The sequence below is a fragment of the Maniola jurtina genome, chromosome 4 (genome assembly GCF_905333055.1).
Source record: "Maniola jurtina chromosome 4, ilManJurt1.1, whole genome shotgun sequence".
NCBI lineage: Eukaryota > Metazoa > Arthropoda > Insecta > Lepidoptera > Nymphalidae > Maniola > Maniola jurtina.
Genome location: NC_060032.1, coordinates 11,476,322 through 11,491,589, shown reverse-complemented (window position 1 = coordinate 11,491,589; position 15,268 = coordinate 11,476,322). Strand labels below are relative to the sequence as shown.

The window sequence follows — 15,268 nt, the reverse complement described above, 5'->3', positions numbered from 1 at the left end:
TTTTGTTGCTTATTTATTTTATTTTATAGTATTGAATACTGAATATGTGCAAGGACTAACAGACGGAAACGTTTAAGTGCGGAAACCAGCCCAGAGAGAAGAAGATGTGCAAGGACATTGCTATAATAACATGGAAAATGGCTAGTCTGTACCGGGTAGTACCTAGGTAATATTTAAAGGTGGCCCTGCTGGCCATACGGTCAAGTTTATGGGATGCCCCTTTTAATCTTCTGTAAACTAAAGTTGATTGTGTAGGGCCATCGTAAGTGCCAAGTCCTACAGGCTGGTTGACTCATTTTATTTGAATGTAGAATTCCAAATCGATTACAAATATTCTACAAAATATGTATTGAACATGTTGTTCTGAATACTTAGTATCCATGAATCTATAATATACTATACCTGGATTGGATATTTAGGTGTTCGAGCCTACGCTTGAACCACATGTGGGAGATTACCCTTCCAATATCCGTCGTCAACACCTTCTATCTCTTTCGCACACTAGGTAAATCCGTGATGTCTTGACTATACCTGTCCTCGTCTGTTATGAATGAATGGAATGCCTAGCCAGGCAGCGCGCGGTGGCCATCTTCTTCAGTACGCTTTCGATATTCGTGAAGTCAACACGTCACTCAAGTAATTATTACTACGCGCACTATCCGATCGGCGCTTTCAAGCCCATTGTTGATAATATTTTACCGCTCGGCGCCATAAGGCCCAGCGACGAACGAGTCACATATTACTCGTAAATACCTTAAAATGGCACGACGGCCGACGCCTCGTTCGAGACGGCGGGTGTCGCCTAGAATGAGGCGGCCGTCGTCGCATCGGTGGTACGACGGTACGTCCCAATTCAGGCGACGCGTCACACGTGTCGCATCAAATGGGACGGCGGCGTCGTCTCAACTGAAAAGACGGCTGTCGTATCGACTGCGATGTCATTCCGTTTAGTGTGACGACCATTGTCTCACAAAATGCAGCACTGATAAACTAAATGTATTCTATGAAATGACGAGATCACTGAATTGCGCATCTAATTCCAGAACTATGGGCGCACTAACGTCAATGGGATTCCTTGCTGCAGTACCTACATTGCGTAGAAGATAAAAACACCAAGCACGTACACGTGACACGTGCGTAGTGACGCGCGTCAATCCGTAGGCATAATTGCACGCATTACGTCTACGCGAACGATTCACGCCACGCAAGTGGTATGCCATGTCTCATACAATTCCTATACATTGGTATGCGCTGCGTCTACGCTTACGCGACGCATATGGTTTGGGGGCAACCAAGGCTTGGCAGTAATGGAGGCAAAGCTAAAGTTTGCCATTCCTACAGTAGATCTAGCACGAGTTTTCAACCCATCTACAAGTAATGTCAAATGGCCTCTGGAAAGAGCTCTTCTCTATGCACCACACAACTTAATGGGGAAAATACTTTCCTCTTACTATGATGCCTTTATGAGCACTGTAAGGGAGCTAAAGCTGAAACTCACAAAAAAAGCGGGAAGCTTCTTCAGAGTTGGAGCATTTCAGTCTACAAACGGAAATAAGATGCCCCTCTACGGCTACGAAACGATCGTTGGTGATTCCTGCCGAAGTGCATCATAGCGCAGCAAAGCGTAGAGCTTGCACAAACGTCTTGAGCTCATCTGCTCGTTCACAGTCCTATGACACACTAACGCAAGGTAGTGGCGAACATTTCGCTTCCGTGCTGAGTCGGTAAATGTCATTGTTTAACAAAGTACTTAGCTCGCAGACAGAGCAAAACAAATATATCATAACTATTACACAAAACCAGCAGCAGAGCGTTGCGTCGGACAGTACACAATCAGAAGAGGAGGAAAACGACCAGGTCCAGGGAAGCGAAGCTTCTCCCCATTGGTCTAACAACCGCGAAACTGAAGAAGATAATCTTCGAAGAAGGGTTGCTGAATCGCAGAGGAACTAGCGAGTTTGACGGAAGACAAGAACATTAATCTTACCGTTTTTGATTTTGCGCCAACCACCGTAGAACAAGAACCTAAGGTTGCGCAAGCAGATCCTCCGGCCGTAAAGCATGGTTTGAATTGCCATAGACTAGGTAAGACTAGTTGCTGTAACGTGAGATATGCGGACGTCCAAAAGTAGTTCCAAGCGACAACAGTATTTACTTCTTTAAAACCTAACAATCTCCGGGCAGTTGGCACCAATAACTCCAGTTGGGAATCAGTTGAGATTCTAGAAAAATGTGGTGGGACGCGATTTTGTTGCAGCAAATTCCGAATTCAGGGAAAACTCGAATGCCCTTCTGCGATACGTATGTGGTCATTGAGCAGAAATAATAAAACAGAGAGAGACCCATAAACCTATTAGTTCAGGGGTAACCTGCACAATATCCCCCCTCCCCCCATCAGGAACTCATCTGTTCAAAGAAGAATCCCCAACAGAGGTCGTAAAAGAGTTGGAAGGTATGCATAAACTCTTTCCTAATAAGGAAAAGCCATACACGAACAAAACGGCGAAACCGAAAACCTCTCAACCGGCTCACTATAGATTTCGTAATTCACGAAACACCACTAAAAGAGATCCGCCGTATAACATAGGGGGTGTCATTAAAGACCCTTTCCTTACGCAACATAGCAGGGGAAAGGAGGGAAATGACTTCCTCACCGCAGGATGCCTAGCCAATTTCGTGAATCTGTGGGAAAAGGCGCCAGTGAATCTTTTAAAAATATTAAATGGCTACAGAATTCCGTTCAAGAATACTTTCCCCTTAGCGAAATTTTCTCGAATAAACGCTCAGAGTTAGCAGACACAGGCATCTGCAGAAACGTCTGTAGAAATACGGGAATGTTAAAATCCCGGACCTTACATCAGTCAGGTTTCTTGTTAGCAATGTTCCTGAGGAAAAAGACAGATGGAGGTCATGGGCCGATACTCAACTTGAGAAGGCTCAACGATTATATATTAGCCCTGAAATTTCGCCTGATAACGCAGCAATAGTTAGATTCATTTGGGTAAAGGAGATTTCATGATGAACCGACCTTTCGAAGGCATATTTTCATGTGCCCACCAATCAAAATCATCGTCGATACTTGTCACTCTTGTAACAGGAGAAAATATACGAGATGACTTGTCTACCTTTCGGATTAGCGAGTGCCCCTTCAGCGTTTGTCAATATTACGAACTGGGTGGGCCAGCAGATTCGTCAAAAAGTCATCCGGGTAATAGTATATCTCGACGACTTTCTGTTTATTGACTAAGATCCGATAATCCTGGAACAACAAGTTACAATTGCTACGGAATATTTAAATAGCCTGGGATGGCAGATCAATCAAACGAAACCTTCGATAAAGGCTTCGTTCAGCATAGAATATCCGGGGGGTATTACCTGGAACACTCATCGAAACTCAACCATTGATGGTTCAAAAGTACTTGTAAAAGTCTAATTGAATAAAAATATTTTGAATTTGAATGTGAAAGGGTGTTTCGACACCGAAAATGCAAGAGTTTCAGAAGTGTTGAAGTCAGGATCTTCAAGAAAAAGCTCGATGGAGTCGGCACAATGCCAAAATAAATATCAAAGTTTCTATAGTAATTTTGTAATGCACTTGTTGCTTAATGCATTTGTTATTTATCAATACTTTTTTAAGATTGATTAATTAACTAGGTATTTTTCAATGTTATACTTTGCAGCGCCCTGACGGGGCTTCATGTTGTAATATTATAATATATGTATGTTTTATGATGTAAGACATGAATGCAAATAAATAAATAAAGAATAAATCTGGGCAAACTAAATTTCGCATCAATCACAGTCCCTCTGGGTCGACTTCATTGCCACCTAATTCAGAAATCATCTCGCTTACTAAAACAACTCGGCCGCATCAGAGGCATCCGATTCCAGATGCTGTGCAAGAACATCTGGAAAGGTGGCTAAAACATATGCACAAACATTACCGATCCATTATCAAGATCCATCAATCTTTGTTACTACAGATGCTACTACTGATACTAGAAGATGCAGCAGAGAAAGACTGGGGTGCCATAGCAAACAGTCGTCACCTGTGGCGGAAGTAGGCCCCCTATCAAAGGAAATGGCACAGCAACCTAAAGGAATTATGGGGTGTATACGAAGCCCTTCGAACACTAGGGCCCAAATTTTTCCACAAAACGCTAATGTTGCAATCGGACAATTGAACGAGCGTGGTTTATATAAACAAACATGGTGGCACCAAATGGACAAAGTTATTGAATGCTGCGATACAAATTCTAGAATTATGCGATGTAATGAATTGTCACATCATATTTCGTTATATACCGGGGTCTGTACAACGGAATAGCGGACAGGTTGTCAAGAGAGAGAGAGAGTTTTACCAGAATGACACCTCAATATAAGAGGTCTCTCGGGGATATCCCAGGAATATGAAATACCAGAGATCTCTCTGCCACGAGAAGGTCAGCAGTTGTTCTGAAGCAAGTCAGCGAAGATTTGACCGATACAGAGAGCCAATTTTGCGAAGCATTCAGTGGCAGTGAAAGTATAACTTGGGGTGGATATTTCCGCCACCAGCGTTAATTCCACGAATAGTTCGCCACTTAAGTCAGAAGTACAGTGGAACAGAGTATTCGGGAAACCAGAACTAGACCAAAGGAAAGAAAAGCCACCCCTGCGCTAATATCTAATAGATTTCCGCACAAATTGTGCTCTTCAAGGACTGGAACACTTGGAGTTGGCGGCTTGGTTGGTGCGTCCAGACAGATAGTATATTGGTCAGAGGAGGCAGTTAAGCTGTGGGAATTATCTGGAGGTTATCGTTTCTGAAAACCTATAGACCAATCTGGTTAAGATGCTGCAGGTACAATCGAGGGACATCCTCGCAGATGACCCTAGTCCACAAGTTTTGGCTAGGTACTGGTGTTACCTTTATGAAGTTATAAAGCTGGCGCCCAGGACCATAGCAGTTCACAAGTTGGTTGTGGCAAACTCCGGAAACCTTGTAAGTTCCTCCGAGCTCAGTTCTCATCCCCTGGTTAGGCAAATACTGAAAGGTATCTTTGCCAAAAAAAAAATCTGCTTCATGCTCAGCAGAAGACTTGCTAACATTTTTACATTCATACCAATTTGATTACAAGAGCCTGTTTGCAGTATCAATACACACTTCGGTGCTCCTTCTGTTCTTTCTGCGAAAAGAAGAGTCCACCATTTAACACTTCTATCTGAAAGGATGACTTCGAAGACAAGGGGTATAAAATAATATTCTGGCCTAAGTTTGGCTCTAAACCTGATTCGGCATCATACAGACAGTCAAGTTGGTTACTGAAAAAGATAGAAACCAATTCAGATAATCGATTAGATCTAGTCTTTTTGGTTCAAGAAAACCATTTCTATTTCAAAGATAGTTACGCCGCAACACAGCGTGCTTGGATAGCCTGTTCATTATTACGTGGGGAAGAGTCAAGAATGCCTCCGAACTGTGATCGCAGGATGGATCAAAACATTATTTAAAGAAGTTGGCATATCTCCAATAGTAGGCAGCTTTAGGGCAGTAGTTGCGACTTACAACTGGGTTGGTACTTGGTATGCATTGTGATATTGACGGAATTCCGGAAAGGGAAAATTGGCGATCCAGAAACACTTTACTTCTCCATTATTTCAAAGAGATAAAACCAAACTGTAGCTGCAATCCAAATATTATAAGTATAAACTTTACGCCGATTGCGTAGCTAATAAATAATAATGGTATGAATCGCTATCGAATGTTTCAATTACGCATATGTTACTTAACTTATCAATCAAAGCAATTACGTTAACTTTGGGAAAGTCTGTTCTGTTGATGATATTTTATATTATTATGTACTGTCGTGATCTAAATTAATTTTGGTAAACAGTTATGTTATTTTGTAATAAACGTTCATAGTTATCGTAAATAATAATGAATTACTGTTATATTTTTCTGTATCAGATATCGTTTCATAAATTAAGAGTCACAGTACGCTTAGCACTAGTCTTGATATATCGAGTGTCATGCACTACGACTAGTCAGGCAGCGCCGGCAGATAATAAACACGTCTCACATGTGGTTCAAGCGTAGGCTCGAACACCTAAATAGAACCGTTTTTCCCCCGAAGGGTAAAAAACGGATATTTAGGTTTCAGCCGTAGCTTGAACCACACCTAAGGGCCTTGCCGGCTCATTGCTCAAGGTACTGAAGAAGATGGCCACCGCGCGCTGCCTGGCTAGGCATTCCATTCATTCATAACAGACGAGGACAGGTATAGTCAAGACATCACGGATTTACCTAGTGTGCGAAAGAGATAGAAGGTGTTGACGACGGATATTGGAAGGGTAATCTCCCACATGTGGTTCAAGCTACGGCTGAAACCTAAATATCCGTTTTTTACCCTTCGGGGGAAAAACGGTTCTATTAATGGGTATTCATTTCATTATGACAAAATTGCTTATCTAATTATCTACAAAAACCGGCCAAGTGCGAGTCAGACCCGCGCACCGAGGGTTCCGTACTCAGGTATTTTTTCGACATTTTGCATGATAAATTAAAAACTATAATGCGTAAAAATAAATAAAAATCTGTTTTAGAATGTACAAGTAAAGCCCTTTCATATAATACCCCACTTAGTATAGTTATCTATCTTATTTTGAAAATTTAAACACATTTTAATATTTCTTTTAATGATGTAACCTTGTAACTGAAAATTCACGGTTTTCGGATTTATTCCTTTACTTGTGCTATAAGAGCTACCTACCTACCTGCCTTTCATGATTCTAGGTCAAGGTTTTCGGACGGACAGACAGACCGACAGACAACAAAGTGATCCTATAAGTGTTCTGTTTTTCCTTTTGAGGTACGGAACCCTAAAAACGTAGTGATTGTATTGGATTGTATTCTCTTTGTTATATCTACTTGAAATACCCACTGTAGTCTTTGCTTGAAGCAAAACGTAGGTACTGCCGAGCGAGAGATCGCACCCCACTGGGATCCGATCTCTCGCTCTAATTTATAAGTCAAAGTTGGATAGCGATACGTACCTATTTGCTTCCGTTTGTATATTAGAACCAATATTGGATTAGAACCCAGAATTATTATTTCCTACATCCAGCCTACATCCATGACTGGAACTGAACCCCTGATGTACCTAATGCTGATTCGCACCTCAAAAGGAAAAACGGAACCCTTATAGGAAGGATCACTTTGTTGTCTGTCTGTCCATCTGTCGTGTCTGTCAAAAAAACCTATAGGGTACCCCGTTGACCTAGAATTATGTTTGGCAGGTAGGTCTTATAGCACAAGTAAAGGAAAAATTCCGAAAACTGTGAATTTGTGGTTACATGTGGCAAAAAAAATATTAAAATGTGTTTCAATTTTCGAAGTAAGATAACTATACCAAGTGGGGTATCATGTGAAAGGGCTTTACCTGTGTACAGGTATTCTAAAACAGATTTTCATTTATTTTTGTGCATAATGGTTTTTGATTTATTCTGCAAAATGTCGGAAAAAATATCTGAGTACTGAACCCTCGGTGTGCGAGTCTGACTCGCACTTGGTTTATTTTATACTTGAGGTCTCAGACCAATAGGTACCCACAGAATAGAATTAGGCAAAGAGTATTTAATCACTACGTTTTAGAATTAGGTACTCCAAGGAGGTTGCCAATATCCGAAGTTTTCTGCATTGACACTACTAATCAAATGGGTTGTAACTTGTATCGATGCTTGTACCTGTACCCTTGTACCATCCTTGTACCTACACTACGAATTCTACTTCTATGTATTGGACTATTATCTATTGATGTGTTGGTAGCATTGGTAATTCGTGGTCTATGGCTACACTCTCCCCTTATCTGGTCTGTGGTCTACACTCTTTGCTGTTGTCGTAGTCTATGGTGTGCTCTATAATTTTTGGTTTAGCGAAGCACGTCATGGTGGTCATTTATTTTGTATTTTATCAAATTATTGTATTTTCAATTTGCGTTGGTAACCATTGATTCTGGCGCTATTGCATTGCGTTATTCTTTTTACACGATAAGTATATTAGTAGTTAAAAATGGCCGAGGCGGAAGGTATGTTTCGTTGTACAATTACGTTGATGTTGCGTATCAAGTTTCTACTAATGGCTTGCATTTTCAGAATACAATCAGCAAAGACCCATGAAGACTAGCAAGCAACATAACGTATTACCGATCTGGGGTAACGAACAAACTATGAATCTGAACCCTTTAATATTAGCAAACATTCAAGGTTCTAGCTACTTCAAAGGTAGGTAAGCAAACAAAACAACGCTCAGGAGTTATGGAAAATCATTATTCATCTTTTGTTTTGCTATTTTCCTCTTCTGTAATCTTCAACCTTAGACTTATGCATTTTGGTAGATTGACACACTGCTGGTATTAACATTGACCCAAAAACGGGTGGAATGCAAAGTTCAGGGTGAATGAACTTTAAAATCCCTAGACTGAAAGCTTAGTAAAAATGGCGGCAAATTTAAATACTTAGGTTATGCAGCCCTGTGTATAACTAGTAATAAGAATGTGTGTGATACTTTATATTCTATTTCTATTGTAATTAAAGATTGCTTATCATTAATTTTGGTGTCTTCTATGGAGGTACACATTGCAGAAAACAGGATTTTAAACAGGACTACTTTAATTATAAAGTAGATTTTTTATAAAAATATCATCAACCCATTGCTGGTTCACTACTGAGCATAGGTCTCATCTCAAAATGAGAAGGATTTAAGCTGTAGTCCACCATGCTGGCCAAGTGTGGATTGGCAGACATTATAAGAATATGCCTCAGAATAACTTTAATGCAATTGTTGTTGTTGGCTGCATTTGTGTTAAGCTTGCCAAAACTCTGTTTAAACTTTGGTTTAAACTAGTAGCAGCAATTGTTAGCCAGTCAGAACTCGAAAAAGTATTTTTACTTACACTTCAAGGAAATTTTGAAATAATTTAAATTACATATCAAAAATTGCAGAATCGACAGGATACGAACCTGCATCTCCATTGTTATGAAACCAATCAAAAAAATGCAATGCTCCCTCCCACATTACAAAGATGATATTCATTGTTAGGTAAATTTTGTATGATGTAATCATTAAAGTGTGACATTGTCTCCAGTGCATCTGTTCAAGCTGAAGACGTACCACGAGGTGGTGGATGAGATCTACTACCAGGTGAAGCACCTGGAGCCGTGGGAGCGCGGCAGTCGCAAGACGGCCGGCCAGACGGGCATGTGTGGCGGCGTGAGTATGTTAATAGACTTTGCATTTTGTTTTATTGGATACTGGGCCTAAGCCATCTATTTTTCCATAGCTGACTTAAAAATAAAGCACAGATTTTTTTTTGGAATTATGTATGTAACTGACTGAAGTAGAAGGTCCAAAATAACCGGAGTGGCCAATTCATTTTTTACCTAATCTCTTCTCTCCCAGTGTTGTTATGTTATCTTTCATAAATTTTGTTGTAGGTTAGGGGAGTGGGTGCCGGTGGTATAGTTTCCACAGCGTTCTGCCTCCTGTACAAGCTGTACACACTGCGTCTAACGCGCAAACAGGTCAATGGCCTGTTGCAGCACACAGACTCGCCTTACATCAGAGCACTTGGTAGGTATGATTCAAAACCAAATATTTGTATTTGAGGGGGGCATAAAACTGATTCTTACCGAAATTCTGTGAGAATAATAGAGCTAGTTGGCAGTGACTGGCTTGTTATTTAAATACTTATTAGAATTTTTCAATCAGGTTAAGTTTTACAGAAACTTTGAACTTGTTGAGAGATATCTGTTATGATTCTGCTGCATTATTCGGGTTTCGAAAATTAACTGGCCACACTATTCGGGATATTGCGAATGCTTTGTCTTTGGCAAATTTTATAATAAGTTTGGCAAATCGGCTGGTCGGCAGATGAGACATTCTGTGAAAACAAATACATGGTTCACTGTATTAGATATATCACAAAAAAAATCCTGTGGGATTTTAGAAAACCTATATCCTCACATATATGTTCGGGTTAGCGCGAATGTATGGAACGATACTATGAAAGCCAGCCATTTGCCTATCTCAATAGTAAGACAAAACCATAGATAATTTATTTCAAAACAGGTTTCATGTACATCCGGTACACACAGCCACCAGCAGATCTGTTCGACTGGTACGCAGATTACCTCGACGATGAGGAGGAGGTGGACCCTCGTGCAGGAGGTGGAGGGCCCACCACCATTGGAGCTCTGGTGCGGCAGATGCTCATCAAGCTGGACTGGTTCAGCACACTGTTCCCACGGATACCGGTGCCCATACAGAAGCAGATTGAGCAGAGGTTGGTGTTGGTTTATTTTATTAGGTATCTTTATTGTTTGTCTGTTTATATCAATATTTTATAATATGAATAATAAATAATTTATAGCCAATAGCACTTGGAGATATAGATGTATCAGTGAAAGAATTTTCAAAATCAGATCATTATATACAGAGAATACCCCCTATATAGAAACTATAAAACTTTACTTCTATATAATATTTGTAAATCAAACATCTCTCTTACTTAAAATTTTTTTTTTATAATTACAATGTTAAAAAAACCTTGTAATGTTAAAAACTCTGTAACTTTTCATTGACAGAATAATTTCATTTTACAAAATATTTAAAAATTCATATTAAAGCAGGGTAAATAATGTTGAATGAGATTTTTTAAACCTATTCATATTGAAAAACGTAATCTTTTGTGATTTTTGCAGCTGCCAAGTATCAACACAAGGATCCATGCCATGCCAGCGTCTTCTAAAAAAACTATTGAGGAAAATACCTTAAAATATTTAAATCTAATTACATAACCCATTTCGGTTCAGGTTAGGAGAGCACAATAGGCAAAGCAATGCGTCGAAGCCAGCCAACTCAAACTACAGAGGGAATAACAGCAACTACAACCCGGGTCGGATGGACAACGACCGGCGTGAACACGACGACAGGGACAGACGTGACTATGGAGAGGGGGACAGGTAACAACTACTTTTTACTCATCAGTTCCTAAACACAATAGGCAAAGCAATCCAACGAAGCTAGTCAACTCAAACTATAGGGAATAGTTTGAGTTTAACCTTGGATTAAATTCCCCAAAAGACATCCAACCAAGCATACAGTTTACTTTTGATAGACGTCTGCAGTTATTTCAATTTTTCAGATATCAGAAAGAGAGGCCAGCAAGACGAGATGACAGAGACAGGGAGCGTGATAGGGACAGAGAACGCGAGCGTGATCGCGATCGCGAGAGAGACAGACGCGGTGATCGCGAGGTCAATCGTGATCGCCACCGGGAACGATCACGATCGAGGGACCGCAACTTCGATCGTTCCAGAGATCGCCATCGCAACAGCTCGCGGTCTAAAGAACGCCGCCATAGATAATAAATACTACGAGATTATTAACGTCAATGCTTTTGTTTGAGTCATGACAGTTTAATTAAAATTAGTAATAATGTTATGCGTTTGTTTTATTCAATAAACCTGACAATTTAATAGGGAATACGCTAAGGTTGAGCGCACACTGGCTACTATCACCTGAGCCGAGCCTCGGGCAGTTGTAGCGGTTAGTTCAAAATAAGTTTAAGCTTCTCCACAGGCAACAGCACATCACCTAAGAAATGATATACCTGTTTGGACGCTTAAAAATCGGCAGCTGAAAAGAAGTGATCTTGGGTAATAGAAGCCATTGTCCCAACCAAGTGTCTTGATCGTCAGTAGGTCAAGATCAATAGTCGTGATAGTTATATTTTGTTAGTAATCTTCACATGATCACGAGGGGAGATATTACTGGGCAACGGCAGCGCAACATCGTTTTTGGTTTACTGATTTGGGACCATTTTAGAGCTTTGACAAGAGATGTTTACTTTAAGGACTTGCATAAATAAAAACATGATCAGCCCATTCACAGCATGGGTCTCCTCTCAGAATAAAAGGGTTAGGCCATAGTCTGCCATGCTGGCTCAGTGCAGTTTGGCTGACTGCACGCATCTTTGAGAACATTATGGAGAACTCCGGCATGCTGGTTTCCTCACAATTTTTTTCTTCACGGTTAAAGCAAATGATGTTTAATTTCTTAAAATGCACATATCTTCGAAAACTTAGAGATGTGTGCCAGGGATCAACCCCTGACTTGGTTTAGTTATCTTCTTATACCCCATTTGGTATAGTTATCTTTCTTTAATGCAGGTATCTTACTTACGTTAATATCCCACTTGGTATAGTTATCTTTGAAAATACTAATTATTATTATTTGTTCATGAACACATTTTTTTTGTGATGTTACTACAAATTCACGGTTTTCAGATTTTTTCTTTTACTTGTGCTATAAGACCTACCTACTCGTACCTGCCAAATTTCATGATTCTAGGTAGAGACAGGAAGTACCCTATAGGTTTTCTTGAGAGACACTACGGATGTACAAACAGCTGATGACACAGTGATCATAATAAGGGTTCCGTTTTTCTTTTTGAGGTACTGAACCCTAAAAATACATAAAGTGAAACAAAAAAATTATAATTTAAGCATTTTTATTTCCATTTTGCAAAAGCTTAAAAGCTAAGTAATTAATAAATAGGTACAATAATATAATTTTTTATGCTTGATGTACATCATTACATTTTATGCTGCTACACCTTTCACATTTTCTTGTTGTTCAAACTTGGGGTACTTTGCCTCCGCATCAGCCCATGATATTTTACTATTCGCAAGATCTCTTACTACAGTTGGTACTTCTTGCAAAGGTAGTCGAATCTGACCCATACTATCTCTTTCTCTTAGAGTTACTGTATGAGGTTCCTTCATGGTATCAAAATCTACAGTAATAGCATAAGGCACTCCAAGCTCATCTGTTCTAGCATATCTCCTACCAATTGAGCCAGATGAATCATCTACTTTGTGTGACACATCTACATTGGTAAGTTCTTGTGACAATTCTCTAACAAATGGCTGGAACTCCACATTTCCACTCAAAGGCAATACAGCACACTTCATAGGTGCAACAGTAGCCGGTAATGAGAAGTACGTTCTCTGCTCATCCCCTTCCCTCATCTTGAAGTTATGTTCCAAGATACAATAGAGAATTCTTCCAACACCAAACGATGGTTCAATAACACTTGGTATGATTTCTTCAACATGAATTGTCTTCTGAGTCTTCTTGACACTCACAAGTTTTGGAGTGAGTTTGAAATCACCATTTGGAGTGTTAAGTGCGAACTCTCCATCATTTTCTAATTTTTCTTGGAGTTGTTCTAAAGCTGTGGAATCCATTGATGCGAGTGCATCGTTAATGACTTTAGCATCTTTCTTGAATTCCTTTCCAATTGCAGCCTTGTTAGGTATTGCTTCTACAACTTCAATCTGCTTTGGAGCTGGCAGTTTTTTCTCAGCAGCAAGTCTTGTACCAGTTGCTTTAGTGTGTTGAGTGAGATCATATGCAGATCTATCAGCACAACCCACACACTCCACCCAGCCATAACTAGATAGACATTCTGCATCCCAACAATCACAGGCATAATGAGCCATTTCATTACCCATGTGTTGCCTAAATCTGAGTTTCTTAGGGTCAATGCCAACAGCTAACATATACAAATGAATCCTTGCCATAAAGTACCCCAAGGTCTCATTGTTGACAGTGCCTCTTGCCACAGCTTCTCCTATAGTTAAAATTTCAGCTGGTCTTCCTTGTTCCTGACTGTCTGCAGAGTAGAATAGCATTTGAGTATCCTTAATAGACTCAAATTTAGGATGGTCCTTAGTATCACAGAAATGTTCTATTTCGCACATGGTGAACTCTCTAACTCTCAGAAGTCCAGATCTTGGAGAGATTTCATTTCTGAAGGAGTTGCCAATTTGAGCTGCAGCAAATGGAAGTCTGCCTTGGTTAAATTCGAGGAGACGTTTGAAGTTTACGAAAATGCCTTGTGCTGTCTCTGGTCTAAGGAAGCCTTTCACAAGACCAGAAGGACCAATCTGTGTGTTAAACATGAGGTTGAACTCAATGGGAGCAGTCAGCTCATTGCCACTTATGGGGGATTTCATGTCAAACCTCTTCATGAGAGCTGACATTTCATCAGCATTCATACCATCTAGCTTAACAAGAATATCTTCTATTTCTGCCTTGAGCTCTGCTGCAGTGTTCTTCTCACTTTTAATTTTCTCCAAATGAGCTTTGATAAGATGGTCTAACCTGAAGCATTCTCCTGTTTTGATATCCTTAGTCATGAGGTCAGCAAACCTCTCAACGTGCCCAGAAGCTTTAAGTACAGGCTCGGGAGTTAATATAGAACAGTCAACTTCTAACATCTGTTCTTGAAGAATAAAATATTTCCTCCACAACTGAATCATATTGCTTTTGAGCGCACAGCCCATCGGCCCGAAATCAAACTGACCTGTAATGCCACCATAGATAGCAAACGATTGATCATAGAAGAATCTTCTTTTGATAAGGTCTTCCATTTTCGAACGGTCGAATAATTCTTCTGCTGGCGATAAGCTCAACTCTTTATCCTCTAATATCTTTTTCCTATTTTTTAATTCAGCAACAGCTTTTTTTATATCAATTTCGGGAGCTTTTTCTTCTTTAAGTTTTCTCACTAAATCACCTTGTTCCTTTACACAGGCACGCAGCGGGGCGAGGATTTCTTCAATCTTAGGGTCAGCCATAATTATCTCCCGATGTGGATTAGGGATTTTGATTTTTCGATGAGTTTTGTTACTTCCCCACTGCGGAAGATTATCTGAATGTGAAAATCTGAACTGGCTAAAGATTGGTGGCAGATGTTTTCTAAGAGCACTATAGTTAAACACTAACGTAAGAATGTTTTTCATTTAAAACTATGAAACCGTATGGTTAATAAGTTTTTTGCCACCCGGCAAATTATTTTAAAATGTTCGCGTGGCTGACGAAATCCGAAGAAAAGTCGACGAAACAAAGTCGACTAGGCCATGACAGCTGTCAACTGTCATTGAAAGAGAAATGTGTCAGTGTGAAAATAGTGATGGACAAGGGATTCATCGGATTCATAATTTTACTAATGGTTTAAATAAATAGAGAATCAATTTTAAAATTAATATGTATTTAACTTCAGAATGACAATATTATAAATAAATATATGTTTTTGTGCTAACATATTACACAGTCTAATCAAGACACAAAAATGAAAATCATGAAATGGTCTGAAGAAAGTCGTGAGATATTTCATGAAAACGCGTCATTTCTAAAACAATAAAAGCTTCTTTGTTACTT

The 15,268-nt window shown here is 39.8% G+C and overlaps 2 protein-coding genes across 3 annotated transcripts; one reads left to right on the top strand and one right to left on the bottom strand.

Annotated features, from left to right (window-relative positions):
- The first annotated feature begins 7,887 nt into the window (after nucleotides 1-7,887).
- LOC123864956 (pre-mRNA-splicing factor 38B-like) lies at nucleotides 7,888-11,482 on the top strand. 2 transcript variants are annotated; one of them, XM_045905768.1, is made up of 7 exons: nucleotides 7,890-8,066; nucleotides 8,134-8,262; nucleotides 9,126-9,250; nucleotides 9,475-9,610; nucleotides 10,109-10,322; nucleotides 10,852-11,001; nucleotides 11,184-11,482. In XM_045905768.1, the coding sequence occupies exons 1-7, from the start codon at nucleotides 8,051-8,053 to the stop codon at nucleotides 11,404-11,406; spliced, it is 993 nt and encodes a 330-aa protein (XP_045761724.1). In that variant the 5' UTR covers nucleotides 7,890-8,050; the 3' UTR covers nucleotides 11,407-11,482. The 2 variants fall into 2 exon arrangements, with proteins under 2 accessions (XP_045761725.1, XP_045761724.1); XM_045905769.1 differs by lacking the exon at nucleotides 11,184-11,482 and having other exon boundaries at nucleotides 7,888-8,066; nucleotides 10,741-10,993.
- A 1,052-nt stretch (nucleotides 11,483-12,534) lies between these two features.
- On the bottom strand, nucleotides 12,535-14,974 carry LOC123864928 (glycine--tRNA ligase). Its single transcript, XM_045905697.1, has one exon. The coding sequence runs from the start codon at nucleotides 14,848-14,850 to the stop codon at nucleotides 12,643-12,645; it is 2,208 nt and encodes a 735-aa protein (XP_045761653.1). The 5' UTR covers nucleotides 14,851-14,974; the 3' UTR covers nucleotides 12,535-12,642.
- Between the last annotated feature and the right edge of the window lie 294 nt (nucleotides 14,975-15,268).